The sequence below is a fragment of the Lagopus leucura genome, unplaced genomic scaffold (assembly GCF_019238085.1).
Source record: "Lagopus leucura isolate 7727_CA_CO unplaced genomic scaffold, USGS_WTPT01 Super-Scaffold_100037, whole genome shotgun sequence".
Taxonomy (NCBI): Eukaryota; Metazoa; Chordata; class Aves; order Galliformes; family Phasianidae; genus Lagopus; species Lagopus leucura.
The window spans coordinates 5837460-5860472 of record NW_024962286.1 but is presented as its reverse complement, the minus strand read 5'-3'; the positions used below and the strand labels follow the sequence as shown (position 1 = coordinate 5860472).

Here is a 23013-nt window from a genome sequence, read left to right as displayed (position 1 = left end):
CAGGATGTGACGAACACGGAAGTAGAATACCGATGTAAATAAGGAAGTGGAACGTCGGATGTGACGAAAGCGGAAGTGACGAACAGGATGTGACGAACACGGAAGTAAAATACCGATGTAAATAGCTCAGTATACCGTCGGATGTGACGAAAGCGGAAGTGACGAACAGGATGTGACGAACCAGGAAGTAGAGTATCGATGTAAATAGCAGGACAGTATAACGCCGGATGTGACGAAAGCGGAAATGGCGCACAGAATGTGACGAACGAGGAAGTAGAAGCCGAATGTAATGAGTATGGAGCGGCGCGCCGGATATGACGCTACAAAAAAAAAAATGCCGCTACCGCTCCCGGAAGAGACGTGCCGTGCTATGGCGCCTTGCCCGCGGCGGCCGTGCTCCGGCCGTCAGTCGTCGCGGCGCCGCGTGTAGCTGCGGATCGCCCGCTGGAAGTGCTCGGCCGTATTGAGGTGCGGCCGCAGCAGCACCACGAAGCCCTTCGGCAGGAAGTAACCGCCCAGCAGCGCTGCCAGCGTGCCCAGCGCGCCCAGCGCCGCCGTCACCGCCGCGCTCCGCCCGCGGAAGGCGCTCCGCGTGCAAAGGACGGCGGCGGAGCAGACGAGGTGCAGCAGCAGGCTGCAGGTCAGGCACTTGGCCTCGTTGTAGTCCGCGGGGAGGTCCTTCCCCGCGTAGCTGAGCGCGAAGCAGCCCAGGCTGAGCAGCACGTTGTACAGCATGGCGGCCGTCTCTCCGGGCGCGCTGCCCGCGCCGCACTCCAGCACCACGCGCTCGGCCGCCACGCTGTAACGCCTCCGCGGCACCGCGGGGCCCGAAGCCGCCGCCGCCGCCGCGCACAGTGCCGCCTGCGCCGTTGTGCTGGCCGCGATGAACAGCGCCGGGCCGCCGCGCCGCTGCCAGGCCTCGTGCAGTGCCCGCCACCGCGCGCTCAGTTTGAAGATGCAAACGATCTGGAAGCAGCGCGTTGCCACACACGAGAGGAACACGGTGAAGCTGATGGTGAAGAGCGGGAAGTGCACCAGGCACGAGAGCCGGGTGGGCTCCCCGAAGTTGAAGAAGATGCTGCTGCAGGCGCAGGCCAGAGCACCCAGCATGAGGAAGCACATCTTGCCGCCCGCTGACCTGACCACTGGTGTGGAGACATTCCGGGCAAAGAGGGCAGCCAGCCCCGCTGTGAGCAGCAGCAGGAGCACAGTGGGGATCAGCAGCACCCAGCAGAGGGGATCAGCCCAGGACAGGAACTCCACGGTCCTGTTGAAGCAGCTCTCGCTCCCTGCGGGTGCCCACTCATCTCTCCCGCAGGCCTGGCAGGCGTACGGGGCTGGAGAGAACAGCACCCAGGTGGGAGCCACAGCCCAGGTAAGTGATTTGTCCTGGTGGGGCACCCTGACCTCACCCTTCTGCATCCTCAAGCACCTCCATAGAGCTGCCTCTGATTGTTTGCCTTTCCCTCAGTGCTTCTAAGCCTTCAGCAGCAAGGAGTGTTCTTTTTCCAAAACTCCATTGCTTGGGAGAGACACAGTGACTTGGGAATTATAGGGCGTAGCATCCTGTGGCTGGAGCAGCACATAAAGGAGAGCCATGGGCTGCATCGTGCCTGCTGGCCCAGAGGGACTCAGGTGAGTGGGACAGGGCTGCAGGGAGCATGGGCTGGGAGACAGAAAGGGGTTTGTGTACACAGCAGTAGTTTGCACTGGCAGTTCTCTTGCAGGTCAGAGGAATGGTGTCTTTTGGGGCTCCTCACTCCCACCATTACCCAGAGCTGGCATTTCTGCCACCCTCAGTGCAGACACACCAAGGCTGTCAGGGACCATGAGCACATGTTGGCAAGGCATTTGTCATGCTGGCTAGTGAGTCTGTGCCAGGGAAACCCTGCCATCAGCCCCAGGAAAGGGACATTTCCATATGCCCCGAGGACTGTGGAGCTGCCCGTGACCACACAGTGCGGAAGCACTGAGTACCATCTACAACACATAGGCAACACTAGGCTGAATTTCCCTCCCTGAGGATGTGGCTCAGGAAGCAGCTGTCAAACCAGACATCCCGTGTCCCCTGGCCACAGGAGAAGGGGGCTCTGCTGGCAGCATCTCTGCTGGTAATTTGACTGCACGGAAACATCTGCTGACAGTATCCCTCAGGGCTGAGTGCAGGGCATGAGCTTTGCATACCCACAAGTAAGCAAACAGGGAAGCCAGACTGACCGCATTTAGGTGAGCTCTGAGATTTTTTACTGCTCACAGGAAGTTAAAAGAAAAAGAAGTGGTAACTGTAAAGGCTAGGTGCAGGGAGAGGGTAAGGCAAAAGCAAGGAACTGCTGAGATGGAAAGGAAGGGTGCAGATAGAGAAACTGAGCAATAAGGGGAGGGAGAGGCTGCCAAGGGTTTACTGACCTGTTCTGTTCAGGAAGGTCCCTGCTGGACAGGCCACACAGCTGAAGCAGCACCTGTGGCGATTCTGCTGCAGCCTCATCTCCCCAGCTGCACAGGGCCAGGAGCAGAGTGAGACAGGAGCCTGCTGGGAGCACGGCAGCCATCAGGCAGAGGCAGGGCCTGTGGGGCAGCACAGACTGAGAGGACAGACTGCAGCCCAAGGTTAGTGAGCACTGGACAGCTGGCAGCTGGCCATCAGGATGGATCCTGGGCAGCTGGGAGCTCATCATGCTGTCCATTTTCTAGATATATTGGGAAAATCAGGTTGTTTGAAGGTAGAAATAGTTGGTGGGAGCCCTTAGGTTCACGTTCCCTGCTTGTTTTTTTTTTTTTTGTTTTTTTTTTTTTGACAAATGAATATTATTACTCAGAATGTAGGTAACCATCTGTACCCCCCCCCTCCCATCTGTCTTCACATTTCTTCTGCTCTGGGGAAATACTCAAGAAGTAATGCTGGGGAGGTAGTTGGCTTGACAATAAATAAGATTTGAATGCAGAACTGTACCTGGTGATCTTTTGTGTGCCACAAGATTTTGCTCTGGTCAATGTGCAGCTGGTCAGGGTTCACAGTGAAAGCTCCAACCACATCAAAAGCCCAACTCTGGCCTCTCCAATTCCAGGCAATGATGTTATAACCTTTACGAATGTTCCCGTTGGCATCAAATGAGATCTGGCTCTTGTGCAGGCTGAAGTTCACTTGCTTGATCTTTTGTAGGAGCTGTAAGAAAGAAAAGTAAGAGTAGAGCCCTTCCTGATGACAGGGGAAGTCTTGTTTTCAGAGAGGAAGGTGCTAGCAGCCCCCTCTCTGCCTTCCTCTGGGATTCTGTTGTAAGTAGTACATGTCCAGCAGCAGCAGATCTCTTCCAGGTTTCTGCAAGGGACTACAGACAGAAGAATGAGAGTGAGCTGAGAGTGTGGATTTGGATCCAGGCTGCTCTACCTGTGACAGCTGGAGCCTACAGGGAAGCTGCTGTGCAGTGACCAGAGGGAAGGCTGAAGGCAGTCTCACAAGGCTGTTGGCACCAGTTAAGGGAGAGCCTTTTTTGTGCCGATCCCACAGCCAGAGGCCAAGAGACTTCGAACTCTGAGCAGTGCAGCCCTGTTCTCTTTGGCGCAGAAAGGACTTTCAGAGATGGAAAACCCCTGAGCACAAGGGGAAGATCTCCCTCTGGAGAGGGAAGAGGGGCCTTCCTCACCTTGCTCTTACCTGCCAGGGATAGACTCTGCCTTTGCTGCACACCCCTGAGGTACAACCCAGCAGGTCATGGAGGCCGTGGGCCACCGCATACACAGCAGAGTACACGTTGTAAGAGGCCTGAATGTCGTATACATCTGGGGTATCAGCAAGCAAGTGGCCTCCTGGGCAGTGCTGGGTGCAGTTCAGGTGGACTCCTTCACTGCTGCTCAGTCCATTTTCCCCCACCAGCCCTGTGCTGCCAGCACTTCCAGACACCCCACGTTCCTTTGCATTTTCCCAAGATTGAAGGCGTTTCAGCATTGTGGGCTCTGCCTGCTCAACTGAAATGCCAATCACAGAGCCGATATTTCGGATGCTGGGCACCTGCCAGATGGTTTGGGCTAAAGACCAGTCTTCAGAGCCCACCCACACCATTCCCGTGATGTTCTTCAGCACCACCGCCTCAAAGAAGGGCTGGGCATTCCTCCTGTTGGAGAAGACAACAGTGACATTGACCCTGATGTCCACAAGGATTTGGATCAGCTTGTGGAACTCTGGGCTGCTGGCATCCTTGGTCGCGGGGATGATACCTCGGTAGGCAATGCACACATCACTTGCGGCCAGCAGCTCGTAGAGGGCATTTAGCCCATCCCTACCATAGCTGTTGTCGCTGCCCACCAGAGCAACCCAAGTCCAGCCGAAGTGCTGCAGCAGCAGTGCAATGGCCTTCACTTGCTGCCCATCGCTGGGGATGGTGCGCAGGAAGGACGGGTAGAAACGCTTCAGGCTCAGCGTCTCCAGAGAGGCTTCGTAGCTGATCTGCAAAGGAGGCCAGGAGAGGGGGTGGCACATGAAGGGGGGGGGGGGAAATCTGCTGCCCGGGCAGGAGGGAGCAGCGGCACAGGGAGCAGAGCTCGAAAGCGGGGCCGGGGAGGCAGGGACGTTTTGGAGCGAGAACCCAAGCAACGCTAGAGCGCGTATTGCCGCCGGGGAGGGGGACCGACCTCCGGCACGAGGAAGACGCCCAGGATAGCGGCCGCGGTGAGCGCCAGCTGGGTGCTGTCGGGCCCGATGACGGCCACGGCCCGCGGCTCGTAGCGCTGCAGGGCGCTCGGCAGCTCGATGCGGTGCCGCCCCTCCCGGCCGAGGGCGCGCAGCGTGGCGTGCAGGTTGGCGGCCTCCGTGCAGGTGTCGTGGATCTCACAGCGCAGCGTGACGTTGGGGAGCAGCGCGCTGGAGTTGTTGATCTCCTCCACGGCGAAGCGCATGGTTTGCGCGAGGTGGTAGCCGTGACTCTTGAAGGCGGCGGCCCTGCGAGCACAAACGGCGCGAGCTGCGGCAGGGAACGGCGGAACTCCCACGGCCCCTCGCTCACTCACACGCAGCAGCCGCGCGCCAGCGGCCGGCCGGGCCGTAGCCCGTGGATCTGGAAGAGCCCGGCCAGGCGGAACTCGCCGCGGCCGCTGAGGGCGGCGGCGCAAAGCCGGGCGCACAACAGCACCAGGAGCAGCATGGCGCGGGTAGGGGGGGCGGCGCGGGCGGCGCCTCTTGAGGGCGCGGGGCGGGGCGGGGCACGCGGATCTCGCGAGAGCGGCGCGGGCGAGGCCGCCATGCCGGCGCGGCGCGGCCGTCCCCGCCGGGCTCCGAACCGCGGCGCTGCCGGGGAGGGCCGCGCCGAGGCCGCGTGGCGGGAGTTCGCCGCCTCCTTCGCGCAGGCCGGCATGGTGCCGCCGGGCGGGGCGGGGCTCGCGGCCGCGGAGGCGGCGGAGGGTGCGGCCGTGCTGCTCCTGGGCCCACAGCAGGTGCGCCGACCCGACCCGACCCCGCCGCCGCCGCCGCGCCGCCTCCGCCTGACCCAGCCGCGTCCCTGCCGTTCCGCAGGCGCTGACGTTCAGCGGGAAGTGCCGCCTCACGTGTCTGTATGGCGCCGTACGGGTGCTGGGCTTCGCCGTGGCTCCTCACCAGCCGCCGCTGCCGCTGCTGTCGCCGCCCACGCACTGCGCGCTGTCCCTGGAGGCGCTGCCCGCCGCCCGCGCTGCTCACGCCGACCCCCGGCAGCTCCGCACCGCCGCCCGCAGCGCCCTGCGCGCCCACCGCGTCCGCCGCCGTGAGTTGGGGGCGCCGGGGGGGCGCGGGGCCGCCGCCGCCATTTCGCGGGCCGCCGCCGCCATTTCGCGCTCTCCTCCCCCCTTCCCGTAGAGGCGCGGCTGAAGCTGATGGCGCGGTTCTCTCCCGACTGCGCCGTGGTGCTGCTGGAGCACCTGGACACGGCCGTAACGCGCTTCCTGCTCAGCCTGCCGCCGCTCTGCCGCCTCTTCGAGCCCCAGGTGAGCCGCGGCCCGACCCCGCGCCGCCCCGACGGCCGCGCTGCGCGGCGCGAGGACGAGCCCGACGTGACGGCCGAGGCGGCGGTGCTGGCGGCGGTGGGCATCGTGCCCTGCAGCCCCGAGCGGGGGCTGCTGCTGTCCGACAGCACGCTGTGTGCCCTGCAGGAGCTGGTGCGGGTCTGCTGCGGTGAGTGCCGGCCGGCTGCATGCTACTGCGAGCCGAGCACGCCGTGGCGGCCCTGCAGAGCGTTTGTTGTGTTCTGTGCTAGTGGAAGATGAAGGCGTTCCGGTCATCATGGTGTGCGGCCCTAAGAGCATCGGCAAGTCCACATTTAACAGATACCTGATCAACCTGCTGCTGAACCAGTGAGTGCTCCCGCGCTCTGCAGCTCCTTAAATGCTGCGTGCGAGCTGTGGGAGAGGGAAAGCTTGCTGCCAAAAATGGTTTTGTCGCTGCAGATTCATGGCAGAGCAAGGTGTGCCTTTCGTCTTGGCCGCTGCCTGCTTAGCGTAGAGGTTAGGGTTTATAAACGTGCAGTCAGTGCTCTTAGAGTGCCCAGTTAACATGGAGAGAGGACAAACTGATTGGTACCGCCTCTGGTTTATCATTCTGACTGTTTTCCTGAGGACTGGATGGGTGCAGAGCTATTACAGTATAAGCACAAGATCTCCAGTGTGGTGTAGGAGTGCCCTTTGAGTCCTTGTCTCTGCCCTTCCCTTACTTGAGGGAACGTTGCACAAGCGTGGTTTGACTGTGTCCAGTTTAATTCTGATGACCCGGAACAAAATCATATTTTGCTTCTGCTGTGTTCAAAGCGGTGTTCTTTTTCTTCTCAGTGGGTGCTAATGCATGGGCTTCTTTCACTGCAGCCTCCCCTCTGTTGAGTACATGGAATGTGACATAGGGCAGACTGAATTCACGCCGCCCGGATGCGTGTCTTTAAGTAACGTAACGGAGCCGTTTCTCGGTACGTGCCTTGTGCTTCCTGTAGTTGGCAGAAACATCTGACGTTCCCAGAAGGTGCTTTTTGGGTATGGGCTGTGTGTACTTTGGGGAAGTCGCTACATGTGGCAAAAGTGCATATAGAGAGTAAAAGGCCATAAAAGTTCTCTTGCTGAGGGCATCTGAGCTCCACGTGCAAATCTTGATAAGTAATGTGGAGCTGTTCTCCTCCCTTGGTCTTTCCTCTGTGTGTTAGCAGAGAGAAGATAAGTGGGAGTGCCAGAGATGTGCTTTCATTTCCAGGCCCACCATTCACGCACCAACGGACGCCGCATAAGATGGTGTACTACGGGCAGACCAGCTGTGAGCAGGACACAGAGAGATACATCGATGTGGTGAAGTACGTGTTCAGCTCCTACAGGAAAGAAGTACCTTTAGTCATCAACACTATGGGCTGGGTGAAAGGTAAACAATGAACCCATTCTGGAGGGGTGGTGCAGAGGGAGCCTAACAACCTGGCGGTGTATCGCCTCGCTCTGCGGAGTCGGGAGCGTGGAAATAGAGCTCACTCCACACAAGCTGTTGTCGGCCTCCTGTAACAGCGTTCGGACTCCTTAGCCTGGTGACAGTAGCTGTGTATTCTGTGCTCCCTGAAGGTGAGGGGTTGCTGCTTCTGACTGATATGATCCGGCTGCTGTCGCCCACTCACGTGGTGCAGATGGATGTGTACGACTGGAAGGCCATGGCTCCGCTCACCCCTGAGAGCGTCCATCTGGCGCCCGGGCTGTACACCAAGGGCAAGCAGCGAGCCAAGGGCGAGCGGATGGACCTGAGTGCAGCAGAGAGCTGGAAGTGCTCTGAGGGGGAGGAAGATGCGTCAGCTCCTGAGTATAAGCTGCTCTACGTCCACCCTGAATTCCCTCGAGCTGGGGCTGCAGGTGAAGCGTAAGTGGAAAATGAGCGTTGTGTGGTTCTTCATTGGCTCGGCAAAAGTATGCTTCGTCTTGATAGTAAATGCATAGGAGAGAACTGTCATGTTGGCCTTCAGAGCCCATTAATTTGGTCAGAGCCCGTGAGGCTGTTCATTCTCTTGACAGATTTGCTTTGGGCTTTGATTGAAGTTTTTGGAGGAGATTGTTGAGAGCTTTTTCATTTTATTTTTGAGTAGGGGAAGGTGTGAGGACCAGAACGGGGATTATTTGTTCCTTCCTACCCCACTCCCAGTAATTACTGCTAACTGTGCAGACTTTTCACCAAGTGCAGCTTCCAATTAGAACTTGCACTTCTTCATTTGCTGTGTTTATTTTTTTCTAGGCGAGTGCACAGCAGCATCTTACGTGACATGTCCATACTGGGTTACTTGGGGCAGCTGCAGCCCCCAGATGTGGCGTCCGTCCTGCCGCTGCACAGCCTCGTGCCATATCAGGTATGAGGGCCTTCTGGAGGGGCGGCAGGTGCTGCAGGGGGTCTGGCTGTTGGGAATTGAAAGTTGTACTGGGACGTGTTTTGGAAGGTGGGGGAAAAAGTGCTTTGCAATCCAAGGTAATCAGCTGATGGGTGTTTTTAATTAAAAGACGAGGTTTTTGTTACAGTGTCACTGTGGCACATCTGTGCGTTCTGTTGTTAGTGCTGAAACTGTTGTGCTTGCTGTAAGGTCTATTCGTAGATGCGGTTGGTGGCTTTCTAGTTGGGTTCAAGTTCAGGGTAAGTTTAGCACACAAAGCTGATGCTGAGATGTTGACACAGCGTGTTTCTTTTCGTTCCTTTCCTCCCCCTCAGGTACCTTTTAATGCTGTTGCACTCAGGGTTATTCACACCGATGTTGCTCCTACCAACATCATGTATGCAGTGAACGCCAGCTGGGTTGGGCTCTGCAGGATACCAGATGAAATCAGATGCCAAACTGCCGGGCCAGTGCTGCTGACACAGACACCCATCTGTGATTGCCTTGGCTTCGGTGAGTGACGCTGGGAAACCTTAAGCCGTGTTCTCACGTGTTGCATTTTGAGCCGTGTTGCAGAATGGTGGAATTATCTTTCCAAAAACAACTGGAAAAGTAGGATTAGGTTCACGTTTCCCAAAGCAGATTCTAAGTGTGTTGCACAAAATGTGTGCGCCAGGTTTGGCTGAACGCTGTGTTTCTCAGGAATTGTCCGAGGGGTCGACATGGAGAAGCATCTCTATCACATCCTGACCCCGGTGCCTCCTGAGAACCTGAGAGTAGTGAACTGCCTTCTGCTGGGAAACATTGCTATTCCAAACTGCATTTTTGTGAGCCAGGTAGGAGCTGCCTGGGAGGAAGGTGGAAAAACTGTTGTAGGGTTAATCTTGCTGGCAAATTCTTGCTTTCTTTGAGGCTTGCACGTGTCCAGAGCTGTCTGGACACTAACATGGTCGTTACCCCTGGGAAATAGCCCTTAATGCACAGAAGCAACCAAGAGAACGTTCATAGTTTTCAGATACCAACGTAGGGTTGGTTCACTGGTAGCTTTCTTGTATTCATCACTAAACGCTGCTCTGTTTTTAAAGGGAGGTGCCTTCAATTGAAGGCACAGATCTGTGAAGCTGTTCTACTTTCTGGTTTTGTTTTTTTCAGGAAGGAATTGAGGGAGAGATCCCTTATGTCACCTCTGAGTATAACTACAGCATTTTGGGGTCTGGGAAGCTGAGAAAGAAGAAGCATTTCAAGAAGAGGGAATGCACGTTCCAGTGTGATTACACTTGAAGCCTTTGGACTGCAGGATTTGTTTTGTACAGCAGGAGGCCTGGGGTCCACAGCTGCAGGAGACCCCAAGCAGCTGATCTGTAGATACGAAAACATCATTTTTAACAGTATTTTATATTTTCAGTATGTATTTTGGTGTTTTGTAATAAATGAGTTGAAAAATGGTTTGAATTCCTTCCAAAGCCTGCAGTGATGTGGATGTGGCTCATACAACACATGGGTGATTGGCAGAAGCTCTTAAAGCAGTTGTGCTCCTCCTGGCTGAAGCTGGAGCTCAGAGGAGTGTGAGCCTAACTTCACAGCACCTTAATACTGCTTTACTTGTGGTTTTAGGAGCGTGTGCTGATTTTCCTCTTGCCCGTTTTCTGCTGAGTTTTTGGTGAGCTCGATGCCTCTTCGCTCAGACTGCAGGTGGGGTGGTGGTGCAGCGGAAGCAGCGATGCTTTGGAGAGGATGGGGGGGATGGATTGCTTGGGCTTGAAAGCCTCGAGTGTAAGTGCACGTATCGTTATGTAGAAAGCTCTGTGGGGCGGGCAGAGGCACGGATGTGGAGAGGGATGCGTTACCTGCGTACTGCGTGGGGCAGCAGTCTGAACCTCAACGAAAAAATGGAAACCAACGCACCGACGGCACCGGGAGGTCCGAACGGAGCTCCGCGCGGCGAAGAGTTAAAGCTTTAACTTAATCCGGCTCTAATTCCGCCCATATGGCTGGCTCCGGCGGCGCGGGGAAGGCTCGGCCGGCGCGGCGACGAAAATAAATACGGGGCCATCTGTGCGGCGGGGGGGGGGGGGAGCACCGGGAAAGGTGAGACGGGGCCGGGCCGGGGCGGAGCCTCCCGCTGCGGGGCTGCTGCGGGCGGGGGGCGGCGGTGCGGAGCGCGGCATCGGCACCGCGCGGAGCGATGAGCGCTGCGCCCGGGCGCGGGTCCGTCCCCGCAGCCGCCTCATCCTTCGCCTGGGGACGCGTGAGTGCGCGGGGGGTGCGGGGCGACGTCCGGCCGCCGCCGTTCCGGGGGTGCGGAGGGAGGGGCGGCTGCGGGGCGCCCGCCGGAAGGGCCCGGCCCCCCCCCCGGGTCCCGCCCTGCGGTTCGCCGATCGTCTGCCGGGTTCGGGCACGCGCTGCCCCTCCTCCGCCTCCCAGCACGTGAGCGGGGGTTGGGGCCGGAGGAGCTGTGCCCGCCTGCCGCGCCGTGGCCGCCGTCTGCTTTCCCGGCCGCGAAAGCTCGGGAGCGGCTTTTGCTTTCGTCCGCTGCTGGCGAAGGGTCCCGGAGGCGGCGGAGCTGCGCGCAGCGTGCGGTGCTGATGAAGCTGGGCAGGAATTGCCTTCGCCTGATTTTTCTGCGCAGGTTGTCCCGTTTTAGGGAGTTTTGCCCTGTGCGGATCTCAGCTGCCTGGTGTTGGAAAGGAGAAAAATGAAACTCTCGGTCTCCACGCACGTGTGCTGCGTCACCGCCAGCGGCGCTAGGGAGAGCTTGCCAGCGAGGAGACGATGAGGCTGGAGCTCGTTCCTCGGGACGGGCGGGCAGAGCCGTTTCGGTGCTGATGAGGTCCCCTCCTGTTGGGCTCAGCACCGCAAACACCCGATCCTGGCTGAGCACATCCCGGGGTGCTGCTGACCCGTCAGCAGTGGCCGCTGCCAGCAAGTGTAGATGGTTTCACTGATGGGGGTTCGGCTCTCTTTGGTGGCCGAGTTGACGTATGGAAAACGTGGCTTCACGTAGACAAAGCTGTGGTAGTGAGGCCTGGAGGGCTGTGCCGCTCATGCAGGGCCGTCCCAAAGGCAGTCAGGTGGGGGGGCTCAGCCTCGGCCCGGCTCCTGCCTGTCACCTTCTGTGCCTCGCCGGGGAGCCGGGGCACGCGGCTGCTGGCTGTCCCAGCTCAGCACTCCTGTGCGGGGCGTGGGGCGGAATGGTGTGCAGGTTCCAAACCCGGGATCCTGCTAGGAGCTCAGATGTAGGGAGAAAATTCCGTTGTGTGAGCCAGGGAGAACCGCTGTAAAGTTGTGCCACGATCTCAATGCATGAATTGCAGCCGAGTGCTGAGCGCAGGGCGGGGGTCCGGAGCCAGAGCTGTGCTGGTGCCGTGGGGCAATGTGCCCACCCCCAGAGCTGTCCTCACTGCTGTGCCCGTCCTCCCCGCAGTGCTCAGCCCCCAATGCCCGCAGCGTTCCCCCCCCGGCCCTGTGCTGCCGGAGCTGCCGAACAGCCGCGCTCTTCATGCCGATTATTTCAATCACAAGTGTGTCTTGTCTCCCCGGCCGAAATTTCTTTCATAGACGGCGGAAAGTGAAATTTGTGCAATGTCTGTAGGAGGCTGAAGAAAGGCCCTTTGTGCGCCCTGTGCGCGGGGCATTGGGCAGCCTCCAGCAGCACCCTCCGCCACCCCAGCGCTCCCGGCTCACGGGATGAATGCTGCGCTTGTCCGGAGAGCGGGACCTGCTCTTAAAGCCGGAGCCGGGCCCCCTGGCCAGTCCCACCGGTGTGGGCACGGCTCGGCCGAGGCAGCCCCCTGGGTGCCCCATGGTGAGGGCAGGTGCCGCGTTGCGGCCACACGATGTTCCTGTACTGGAAGAAGCGGGGTGCGTACGAGCTGGGGGCTCTGCCCCCCGCGCTGGCGGGCATGGAGTACGGGGCAGTGGAGCGCTTCTCCTGGAGCTCCAGCCTGGACATCAGCGAGCAGCTGGCGGGTACGTCATGGGGCTGGAGGGCGGTGGCGTGGCGAAAACCCTGCACAGAGACAGAGGGACTGCTGTGCGCAGGGAGGCTGCGGCAGGGCTGAGAGCAGGGATGCCGCGATGCAGCTGGGGAGCACCCAGAAAGTTGCCTGCCCGGTGCACCGCAGCTGGCACGCAGGTTGTGAGGTCCCGGTGTGTGTGTGTGAGCCCCTGCTGCCGGTGGTGGTGTTTGGGAAGGGCCATGGCAGTTTGCAGCGTGACCTGGTGTGGGGCGGCGGGGCAGGGGGCTGCTGTCACCGTCCTCGTGGTTTTGGTGAGTTGGGAAAACTTCCCTTCGCCAGCCTGAAAGAATTTCTGATTTGTTTCTGTTATTATTCATAATAGGTCAAGTGAAATGATGGTGGTGGAGGGGCCAAGCAGCCTGGCGGGCGCTGTGGGGTGGCGGTGGGGACAGAGTGCCCATTGTGCTGCTGCGGCGTGGGGCCGGCGTGTGGGCAGCGGAGCCCCCTGGCAGCCGCACTCCTGGCTCTCTCCCAGGGGCACTGCACCCAGGGTTGCCCAGGGGGGTCCTCACGGAGGTGCCCTGGGTCAGTGTGAGCACAGCCCCCACACTGCCCCACAGGAGACCTCTCACTTCAGCCCTGGTGCCCGCCGGTGTGCCGTGAGCTGCCTGGAGTCTGTTATTTTTAAACTATTAGGCACGACACATAACAAAAGCTTTCAAAATAGGATTTGTCCTCAAGGCCGATTTAACTGTTAGAGCTTAAAGCAGACCGTAAGCCCCTTTGGGGACTGGCGAGGAGCAGATTTAGCACTCCTGGCACTGCCCTCGGCCCGTGCCTCTCCTGGCAGCGGGTGCAGGATGATGCCCCCAGGCCCTGCTCTCTGCTGTGGCCATCCCAGCTCTGCTACCTGTCGGGAAATAAATTTCCATATTACGACAGGTTTGGGGCTTTGGACCTGTTCCTGTGTTTGCAGCAATGGGAGTTTGGGGAGCGCTCTGTGCATCATCACTAGCAGCTCTCAGGGCTGCCATTCCCATCCAGGGGCAGCTCCCAGCCCCCCTCCCAGCCATGGGCAGTCCTGGCCTTGCTCAGCCCTGTGTCTGGGGCAGCTGTGGGACCCCTTCTGTGGGCAGCATGTGCCCAGAGTGGCCCTGGCACTTTGTGACAGGGAGCAGGAGGCAGCTGGTCCCAGTGCTGCAGGTGCATGCTGCTCTTTTCTGCTGGAGAAGCTGGAGCCACAGCGCTGGGTTCTGGGCATGGGGACATGAGGTTTGGTGCATCGCCGGGTGCTGCCGCCGCTCACTGGGGCACGAGGTTGGCAGCTTCTGCTCTCTGCTTTCTGTCCAAAAGCTGGTCGCTCACTGTCAGGGACCTGTCTTCCTGCAGGGGCCATGGGGCAAGAGCAGTGGGGCAGGGTTTTGCGTGGGGTTGCAGGGCCCCATGTGTGCACCCAGCGCTAACCCCAGCTCTCTCCTGCAGATGAGCAGTGCCCAGCAGAGGAGCAGGGGCTGCGTTGCCAGAATCCCGACTGTACCGACAAGAGGAGGGCAGCCAAGGTAGGTCATGGGGTGCCGGCAGTGCTGGCAGCTCGGGCTGTGCCATCAGGAAGGCAGCAGGCATGCTGTCTTGGTGCAGATCTGGGCAGGTGGAGGCTCCCATGGGCTCGCCCTGGCTCCCAGTGCCTCTGGTGCTGGAGGAACCGGTTGGTGCAGCTGGCTGGCAGGCAGCCATGGGGCAGAAAGCCCTGTGCCGGTAGGATGCGGCTAGGTAGCAGGGAAAGGCTGCAGCCACTTCCCACATGGTGGGAGCTGCGTGTGGCACGCATCCCTCGGCAGCATCGCGGTCCTGCTGCCCGTGTGTGCCTGCAGGCTCGTGCGTGGCTGGGATTTAACTGCGTGGCAGCAGCTTCCCTGTTTCCCCACCTGCCGTAATTCAGGCTAATCTCATTGAGCCCGTCTGTCCTGTTCCCGGTGGGAGCATCGCTCGGCAAGCCAGCACAGGCAGCACGGCTGTGCCCAGGAGGGAGGGAACCTCTGCTGCAGCTCTGCTGCGCACCGGGGCTTGGCAGCAGAGCTACACAGGGCCCCTCCAGGAGCAGCTGCGTTCATACCCACGTCCATTGAGGCATGTGGAGGGACGGGAGCGCCGTGATCAGGCTGGGAAGTGCAGGGCTCTGGAATTAAGCAGAGCCCGCGGCTGGAAGCGCCCCATGCCACCTCTCCTAATCTTGTTGATCGCTAATGTAAAGCCGGAGTGGATTTAGGGCCCCTTATCTCTGGCTGCTCGACCTGCTGGCTCGCTCCTGGCTGTCCTCGCTGCCGGTGCCGTGCTGCTGCTCTGCTCCTGGTGAGTGCTGGGTTCCTGCTCAGTGCGCCAAGGCCGTGCTGGTGGGGAGGGCGTGCAGTGCTCAGCCGTGCGGTGCGATGCTCCCGGCCTCGGTGGGAAGGGAAGCGCAGGGCGATTGCTCCAGCAACAAGAGCGATGGTAGTTGGGCCCTGGAGGCCTGACAGCACCACCGCAGGCTTTTATGGTGAGCATATGAGCTCTGTTTTTTGGAATGAGGCGCCCGCTGCCTTTTGAGAGCATCAGGGAGGAAATAACGAAGCGGTGGCCTTTCAAACAGTGCGGGTTTCAGGAACGCTCTGCTCTCCTGCTCCTTCCCGAGCCTGGCTGTTTCCTCAGCCCCCCAGCGCCTCAGACCCTGCAGTGCAGGCAGTGATGCGGGCACCTGCCTGGGGAGGGAGCGCGGTGTGGGCAGAGCGGGGATCAGGGGAGGCGAGGCGGGCAGGCAGGTGTGCAGCGCGGGCGCAGGCATGGCGTGCCGTGTTTGCACGGGTGGAGCTGCTGGGTAAACACAGTGCAGGACACACGTGGCACCAGGCTGCGGCCTCGTGCCAGCACCACCGGGAGCAAGCGGCCGGGAGCCATCGCCAGTGTTGGACGGTTGGATGGGGACAAGCAGGCGGGCAGGTTGGTGAGCAGTACGGCTGCGGTGCTTCGACCCTGCAGCCCTGGGCTATGCCTATGGGTTTGGGTTTCCCTTGGCATCCCTGCGGTGGGGGCAGCCGAGGCGCAGTGAAAGCAGTGTGGTGCTGGGGGCAAGTGGCCCCATCGGGGAGCGCGGGCGGCGGGCCGCGTCAGCATTGACCTCAGCAGCGCCGGGAGGAAGGAGGGCAGGAAGCGGGGGCGGCTCGGGGTGCACCGGCGCTTCCTCTGCCGCACAGTGGGGCCGCACTCCCGGGATGCCGCACCGCATCCTTTCTGCTCGTGGGGTGGCTGTGGGGCACTGCCAGATGGGGACGTACCTCGGGTGTGGGCTGACAGCCCCCAGCAGCACCCCAACCCCTGGCGCAGCCCCCAGCAGGGGGTCACGGGCTGTGCACCGCACTGGGGCTGGCCAGGGGTTTAAAAATAAATGCCTATGAATGCCCGGCCGAGGCTGAGGCTGGGCGCACAATCGGAGGAAATGCATCGGCTTGCGAGCATTGTTTTGCTGCAGACACTTGCTTCCTCCGTCCTGCCGTGGGGACACTGATCTTGCAAACACAAAAGGGCTCTGGAGTGGCCCTGCAGACCCCTGAAAGCACAGCAGGTCCTGGTGCACCCTCAGCCCAGCATGGGACATCATGAATGGGTGCGTGGGGGCCAGGTGCCCCCAGTGCCTCCAGTGCCCTTTCTCCCTCCATGCCCAGCTGTGTGCAGCCCTTCTGCTGCAGTCCCAAGGCTCTCAGGGTCTCTGTGCAGTGCAGTGGTGATGGGGAGGGGGCTCAGCACAGCCCATGGGGGTGAGGGGGTCTCGGTGCTGCTCTGTCCCAGCCCACAGCTGCACCCCACAGGTATGCCACCATGCCGAGTGCCAGCAGCTGAACCGCAGCAGCCCGCTCAGCCTGTGTGAGGCCTGCGACGGGCACCTGCACGACACCATGCACTTCGATGGGCACATCCGCTTCGACCTGTCCCCACCAGGTAAGCCAGGCTGGCTGCACCCTGGGCCCTTGGTGGGACACAGCAGGGCCAGTGGGTTCAGCACAGCCCGGCCCCAATGCTCATTGACAGGCTCCATCCTGGCTCGCAACGTGTCCACTCGCTCGTGCCCGCCACGCACCAGCCCTGCCTCCGACATGGAGGATGACGACGAGGGACCAGCGGACGGGAGGGGGTGAGTGCACGTCCCAGCCCTTTCTGCAGTTGGTGGGACAGAGTGGGTGTCCGTGTTGCCAGCAGACCCTGCAGGACACCTGGCTCACTCTGCCCATGCCTGCAGGGACAGGAGAAGCTCGGCACTGAAGCTGCCCAAGAAGAAGGCTCGGCGCAGGCACACGGATGTAAGACACCATCCCCTCTGTGGGGCTCTGCTGTGGGGTTATGCTGTGGCCATATCCAAGATGGGTGGGAGCGCTTTGTGAGCTTTGTGTCTCCTGCAGGACCCCAGCAAGGAGTGCTTCACCCTCAAATTCGACCTGAATGTTGATATCGAGGCAGAGATCGTGCCGGCCATGAAGAAGAAGTCCCTGGGGTGAGCTGCCTGTGCCAGGCACAGCCCTGATGGGCACACAGACCCCACAGGACCCATAGGGATGGTATCCCACAGGGACGTGCTGCTGCCGGTCTTTGAGAGGAGGGCAATTGAGCACAGCAAGGTGGACATCTACCTGGACCAGTCCAACACACCACTCTCCCTCCAGTTTGAGGCGTACCGCTTCGGGGGACACTACCTGCGGGTGAAAGGTGTGGAGGGGGGCAAATATAAGGCCAAAACAGGCACCACGGGGCTGGGGGCTCTGACAGCTCTGTGCTCCCGTAGCCAAGCCTGGGGACGAGCTGAAGGTGGAGCAGGCGGCACGGGATGCACGCTCAGCCAGCCTGCCCATCCTGCGCCCCGCCAGCACCGCTGCACTCCTTGGGACAGGGCTGGATCCAGGGCCAGGCCGTAGGGAGGGCGCTGACATCCTGGTGAGTACCCGCAGCACTCTGCGCCTCGTGTATCTGGAAGGGTGGGGGCACACCAGAGCAGGAGGGCATCTCCTGGTTGGCCTCATGCAATGGGGGTGCAAAGCCCCTGGAAGCCTTGAGAACAGGCTCAGCTCCCAGCAGTGCTGTGCTGTGCCAGCGGTGCCACATTGCAGCGTGGGCAGTGCCCTGCACCAGGCGTGGCAGCTCAGCTGGCAGCCCTGCAGCTGTGCCACGTATGGGCTGGTACCTGAGCAAAGCAAAGCTCCACGCCCCAGGGCCCCATGGCGGTGAGGCTGGCACTTCTGGCTAGGATGTGGCCACTGTCCCTCCTCGCCTTGGCACCTGTCAGCTGCTGTGTGCAGCCTCAGTCCTGCCCTGTGGACCCAGATAAGCTGTGGGGCCGGATCTGCTGCCACTCCCCGTGGGAGCAGATGCCACGCTCGTGTGGCCACACAGCTCCCGCTCCCCAGAATTTGGCTCTGGGGATCCCAGCGTGGGGACAGCAGCTCTTAGCTCTCTGAGCCAGAAGCCCCCGAGTGCACCAAGCTGGCTGTGTGGCCGGGGCTGGTGGCTGCCCGCATCCAGCAGTACGATGCCTGGCAGTGGGACCGGCACTGCACTGGTGGGGCAGAAGGGATGGCGGTCACAGGGCCACCTCCACAGCCGGGTCCCCGAGGGCAGGTGGGAGCAGAGCCGAACCAGGGCAGCAGGGCCAGCGTGGGCCAGGGCGCCTGGAGACACTGTGGCATGGTGAGCTGTGGGGCTGTGCTGGGGCAAAGTAGAGATTCTGCAGGGCTCACTGGGCTGTCACGGCTCGGGGACAGTAGGTCTCTGTGCCATGCAACGGCCATGCTGCACTTTGTACCAGGTGAGAAGAGGGCAGCAGCCACGTTGTGGTGTGGCCTTGGCAAGGGGCTGTGGGGATGCATGAGTATGGCGTGAGCCGAGTGCCTGGGCAGGCGGGTGCTGTGTGGCCGGGACCCAGCTCCGCTGCGGGATGGTGGGCTTTGATCTTTGCCAGCGAATTGTTCGGGTCTGTTTAGCTTATCTGGCGAGGAGGGAAATTAGGTTTTCTGCGCTGGCCCCACCTCCTTTTGTTCGGAGGAGCACAGCCAGAGCTGCCTGGCTCTGCGGTTCAAGTTCAGAGCACGGCTGGGCGGTGAGGGGCTCGGGGTGCTGCACCCTGTGGGATGCGCTGAGCCGCAGAGCCCCTCTGCCGCGGGGTGTGGGCACAGGACCGGGGCACTTGGCCCCCTGTATGCAGGATGCAGGTACGCAGGTCAGTGCGGGTGCGGGCGCAGCGAGCTCATGTCCCGTGGGGGCCTGGCTCTGCACACCCTAGAAAGGGATCGGCTATGGGGTGTGGGGGACACATCAGCAGGGGCAGAGCATGGCTTCGGGGGCTGTCCCTGCGCTGTGAAGTGAGCAGGGCTGGTGCTGACCTGTGGCACTCATTGTACCCATGCAGGCTCCGGGCAGGCGGCGGAAGAACATGACGGAGTTCCTGGGGGACGCCAGCATCCCCAGCCCTGAGCCATCCCTGCATGGCAGTGGCTCTCTGCCCACCAATGGCACCGACACCTGGAAGAACCGTGCTGCCAGCCGCTTCAGTGGCTTCTTCAGCTCCAGCACCAGCACTGGCCCCTTTGGGCGGGTAGGTGGGCAGGGGAGGGGTGTGGGAGTCATGGTGCTGTGCTGGGGTGGTGGTGGGATGAGGTCCTGCATGGCTGTGCCCCGGATCCGTGCGCAGGGCCAACAGAACTGTGGCATTCTGCCACTGTCCCCAGCCCATCTGCTCATGCCTTCCAGCAGGAGGTGGACAAGATGGAGCAGCTGGAAAGCAAGCTGCACACCTACAGCAGCTTTGGGCTGCCCAAACTACCACCGCAGCTCCGCTTCGACCAGGACTCCTGGGAGGAGGATGGGGACGACAGCAGCCTGGTGCTAGAGGACAGCTGGCAGCAAATCATTGAGGGCACGGAGGTAGGGCTGGGGTTGATTGCGGTGCTGGTCGCACTCCTTGGATGGTGAAACACTGACGCTTGGCCCTGCAGGCCCTGACGCGCCGGCAGTGCCACCAGCAGGAAGCCATCTGGGAGCTGCTGCACACTGAGGCCACCTACATCCGAAAGCTAAAGGTCATCACTGATGTGAGTGCCCATGGCCCATGTTCCTCAGCCACAGGTGTCCCCCATACCATGGCTCCTGCCCCACGAGCTCCTGCTCTGTCTCCACAGCTCTTCCTCTGTTGCCTGCTGAACCTTCAGGAGTCAGGGCTGCTGTGTGAGGTGAGTGCGCTGTGTATTTGGGGCTGTGCTGTGGGGTCTGGGGGAACAGCAGTGTAGTGCATAGCAGGGGTCCCCCAGCATGGTGGGTGCATGGGGATGTGACCCACAGCGACTCCCCGCCTCCCCCCGTAGGTGGATGCTGAGCGTCTGTTTGGCAATATTGGGGAGATCATCCAGCTGCACCGCAGCCTGTGGAGCAGCGTCATGGCCCCGGTGCTGGACAAGGCCCGCCGGACCAAGGTGCTGCTTGACCCCATGGACTTCCTCAAGGGCTTCAAGACGGTGAGTGCCAACCCTGTGCTGCACCATGGACTGTGCCAGGCTGTGCCCTGCAGTGACACCTCTGCATTGCCCGCAGTTTGGAACGCTCTTCAAGCCCTATATCCAGTACTGCATGGAGGAGGAGGGCTGCATGGAGTACATGCGCAATCTGCTGCGCGACAGCGAGCTCTTCCGTGCCTATGTGACGGTGAGGGGGGTGCAGCGGGGCTGGGGCCGGGGCTGGGGCTGGAGCTGACATCCACGTGTTGCAGTGGGCCGAGAAGCACAAGCAGTGCAGCCGCCTGAAGCTCAGCGACATGCTGGTGAAGCCGCACCAGCGCCTCACCAAGTACCCACTGCTCCTCAAGTCCGTGCTGAAGAAGACGGACGATGCACGCACCCGTGATGCCATCCTCACCATGGTAAGGGGCACAGCGTGGGGACGCGGGGAGGTGGGCAGCCCAGCCTCTCACCCCTGTGCCTGTGCTGCAGATCGGCTCTGTGGAGCACTTCATCAACCACGTCAACTCGCGGATGCGGCAGCGGCAGGAGCAGCAGCGCCTGGCCGCCATCCTCAGCCGCATCGATGCCTATGAGGTGGTGGAGGGCAGCACGGACGAGGTGGACAAGGTAGGCTGGGCACAGCGCGGCTGCAGTGCTGTGCTGTGTCCTGACCTGTGCTGACCTCCCTGGCTCCCTGCAGCTGCTGAAGGAGTTCCTGCGGCTGGACCTGACGGCCCCCATGCCTGGCACCTCCCCAGATGACACCCGGCAGCTTCTGCTCGAAGGCAGCCTGAAGATGCGGGAAGGTAAAGACAGCAAGGTGAGGATGGGGGGCATGGGGAGCTCATCCCTCGTGTGTGGGCTGGCACCCATGGCCCTGCTCTCACCTCCACAGATGGACGTCTACTGCTTCCTCTTCACCGACCTCTTCCTCATCACCAAGCCCGTCAAGAAGGCTGAGCGCACCAAGGTGATCCGACAGCCCTTGCTGGTGGACAAAGTCATCTGCCGGGAGCTGAAGGACCCGGGTGAGTGGCACCAGGGGGGAGGGGTTGCACACTAGGAAAACATTGGAAGTCCAAGCCTCACAGCTCCTCATCCACAGGCTCCTTCCTCCTCATCTACCTGAATGAGTTTGGCAGCGCCGTGGCTGCCTACACCTTCCAGGCCAGTGGGCAGTCGCTGTGCCGCAGCTGGGTCGAGGCGCTGCACAATGCACAGGTGAAGACACCGCGTGGGGGGGGCGTGGGGGTCTCGTGCCCACAGATCCCTGACACCTGCCATTCCCAGAACCTGCTGCAGCGGCTGCGGCTGCAGGAGCAGCAGCGTGGGCAGTGCCGGCGCCTGCAGGAGGAGGAGGAAGATGAGGAGGATGGTGAGAGCAGCACCTCAACCGCCAGCTCGCCCACGGTGCTGCGCCGCAGCAGCACCAGCCTGGACTCCCAGCAGTGGTATGAGTGGGACAGGGGCACTGTGACCACGTCTGCGGCGCAGCCTCCTCCTCACCTTCCCCTCTTTCGCAGCCCCTCGGACGGCTCCACCGAGACCATCTCAGTGGTGGTGGTGGACGGCGGCGATGAGCTCTCCTCCCCAGACTCAGACGTGGGGCCGTTTGGTTCACCGTCAGACAGCACCTCTGTCAGCACTGGTACCTCCGTCAGCACCGCCACCGGCACCTCTGGCAGCACCCCAACCCACGAGCTGCCCTCTGGCAGCCTGCCCCTGCCCCCCAGCGCCACTGCACAGCCTGGCAGCTTCTGCTCGGCGTCCATCGACAGTGCCTACGGCACACTCTCACCCGCCTCACCACGGGACTTTCCCCGGCAGCAGGATGTAGGGGCTGAGGAGGGGCCAGAAGCCCTGGCCCCACAGCCCCCCTCGCCCCGGCTGCGCCGTCGGACGCCTGTGCAGCTCCTGCCCTGCAAGGCCCGAGTGCTCAAGTCCAAGTCAGAGGCCAGCCTGCTTCAACTGCTGGCCGGACCCCCTACCCCACTCAACCAGAGCCGGAGCCTCTCTGACCTATGCATGGCCCCTCCTGCTCCCCCACTGCTCCAGCGGACTAGCCATTCCCCGGAGCTCCTGGCCCCCGGTGCCAGCAGCAGCAGTAGTGGTGACTCCACTTCAGAGCTCTCAGAGCCGGAGGAGCCCATGGAGCCCCATGTACCCACCGTGGGCCAGCCCAGCCACAGCCCTCAGCCCCCTGCCCACCGCACGCTCTCAGACTCCTCCTCAGCGCAGCACCGCAAGCTGACGCTGGCACAGCTCTACCGAATACGGACCACACTGCTCCTCAACTCCACGCTGACAGCCTCGTATGTGCAGCCCATCCCCTCTACATGCCATGTGCCAGGCCCCACGCTGACAAAGCCTCTTTCTTTGTTGTGCCCTGCAGGGAGGTCTGAGAGCTGCCGGGGCAGCGAGGATGAGGATGGACGTGCGGCTGCTCCAAGAGCTCTTCCTGCTTCTAACCGTAGCGTAACGTCGGGGCTGGGCAGAGAGGGCACCCACCAGCTTGTGCCAGGATGTCACACGTGGGGGACACAGAGCAGTCCCATCTGGGAGGATGCATTCCTGCAGGGCAGCACCGGGCTGCCCATTGCTACCCAGGGGTGTCCATGTGGGGCTGGACATGGCGCACTGTGTGGTCATGGGGCTGCGCCTGGGGAGGCCATGGGCTCCGCAGCTCCATGCAAGGAGGAGGGATGGCGACGTCGGCAGCGGGGAGTGGGGAAGGTGTGAGATGGCCGCGGGGTGGGCAGCACAGGGCTGCTGGCATGTGGGGCGGGAGGCGGGGGGTGGTGAGACGAGGGGACAGGGCTGAGCTGGGGCTAGCAGTGGCCACAGGGTCTGGCCAGGGCATGGTTTGGTGGCCAGGGAGTAGGAGCGTGGGAGCTGCGGTGGCCGAGAGCTGGGTGCCGTCCTGTGCTGGGCTGGTGGGGAGCTACTGCCTGTTGACACAGCCCACACCGGAGTGGGATGCCACTGCAGAGTGCGTATTTATTGAGCTTCAGGCTGTCCCTGTAGCAGTGCTGCCTGCTGGCACTGGGAGGTGGCGGTGGCTGCACTGTGGGCATGTACTGGCCGTGGCACCTGTGCTGGCTGCGGTGCGGTCCAGCCAAGCAATAAACCTTGCTGTGTGCATGCTGCGCCTGCCTCGCCTCTCCTTCGGGCAACAGCCAGGCACCGTGGGGTGAGGAGGAGTGGATGTGG

The 23013-nt window shown here is 61.4% G+C and overlaps 4 protein-coding genes across 12 annotated transcripts; 3 read left to right on the top strand and 1 right to left on the bottom strand.

Annotated features, from left to right (window-relative positions):
• Positions 1–405: 405 nt before the first annotated feature.
• Positions 406–5234, bottom strand: TAS1R1 (taste 1 receptor member 1). Its single transcript, XM_042883433.1, has 6 exons — positions 5198–5234; positions 4627–5048; positions 3653–4441; positions 2951–3163; positions 2407–2530; positions 406–1187 (listed from the first exon to the last, which is right to left on the bottom strand). Exons 1-6 carry the CDS (start codon positions 5232–5234, stop codon positions 406–408), a joined length of 2367 nt encoding a protein of 788 aa, XP_042739367.1.
• On the top strand, positions 5233–9788 carry NOL9 (nucleolar protein 9). Its single transcript, XM_042883174.1, has 11 exons — positions 5233–5424; positions 5504–5729; positions 5822–6136; positions 6219–6315; positions 6820–6917; positions 7196–7357; positions 7549–7837; positions 8207–8318; positions 8672–8849; positions 9039–9172; positions 9489–9788. Exons 1-11 carry the CDS (start codon positions 5233–5235, stop codon positions 9615–9617), a joined length of 1932 nt encoding a protein of 643 aa, XP_042739108.1. The 3' UTR covers positions 9618–9788.
• A 2312-nt stretch (positions 9789–12100) lies between these two features.
• On the top strand, positions 12101–14629 carry LOC122186382. 2 transcript variants are annotated; one of them, XM_042882984.1, is made up of 2 exons: positions 12101–12305; positions 13778–14629. In XM_042882984.1, the coding sequence occupies exons 1-2, from the start codon at positions 12173–12175 to the stop codon at positions 14227–14229; spliced, it is 585 nt and encodes a 194-aa protein (XP_042738918.1). In that variant the 5' UTR covers positions 12101–12172; the 3' UTR covers positions 14230–14629. The 2 variants fall into 2 exon arrangements, with proteins under 2 accessions (XP_042738918.1, XP_042738917.1); XM_042882983.1 differs by lacking the exon at positions 12101–12305 and adding an exon at positions 12315–12606.
• PLEKHG5 (pleckstrin homology and RhoGEF domain containing G5) lies at positions 13766–22944 on the top strand. 8 transcript variants are annotated; one of them, XM_042882977.1, is made up of 21 exons: positions 13780–13854; positions 16135–16264; positions 16355–16457; positions 16563–16623; positions 16723–16814; positions 16890–17026; positions 17103–17251; positions 18720–18905; positions 19064–19234; positions 19306–19401; positions 19489–19539; positions 19672–19821; positions 19898–20008; positions 20073–20222; positions 20293–20430; positions 20504–20623; positions 20699–20831; positions 20909–21024; positions 21094–21254; positions 21327–22115; positions 22196–22944. In XM_042882977.1, exons 2-21 carry the CDS (start codon positions 16222–16224, stop codon positions 22203–22205), a joined length of 2967 nt encoding a protein of 988 aa, XP_042738911.1. In that variant the 5' UTR covers positions 13780–13854; positions 16135–16221; the 3' UTR covers positions 22206–22944. The 8 variants fall into 8 exon arrangements, with proteins under 8 accessions (XP_042738909.1, XP_042738911.1, XP_042738906.1 ...); XM_042882975.1 differs by having other exon boundaries at positions 13766–13854; positions 19061–19234; positions 21094–22115; XM_042882972.1 differs by lacking the exon at positions 13780–13854 and adding an exon at positions 15097–15268 and having other exon boundaries at positions 19061–19234; positions 21094–22115.
• The last annotated feature ends 69 nt before the right edge of the window (positions 22945–23013 follow it).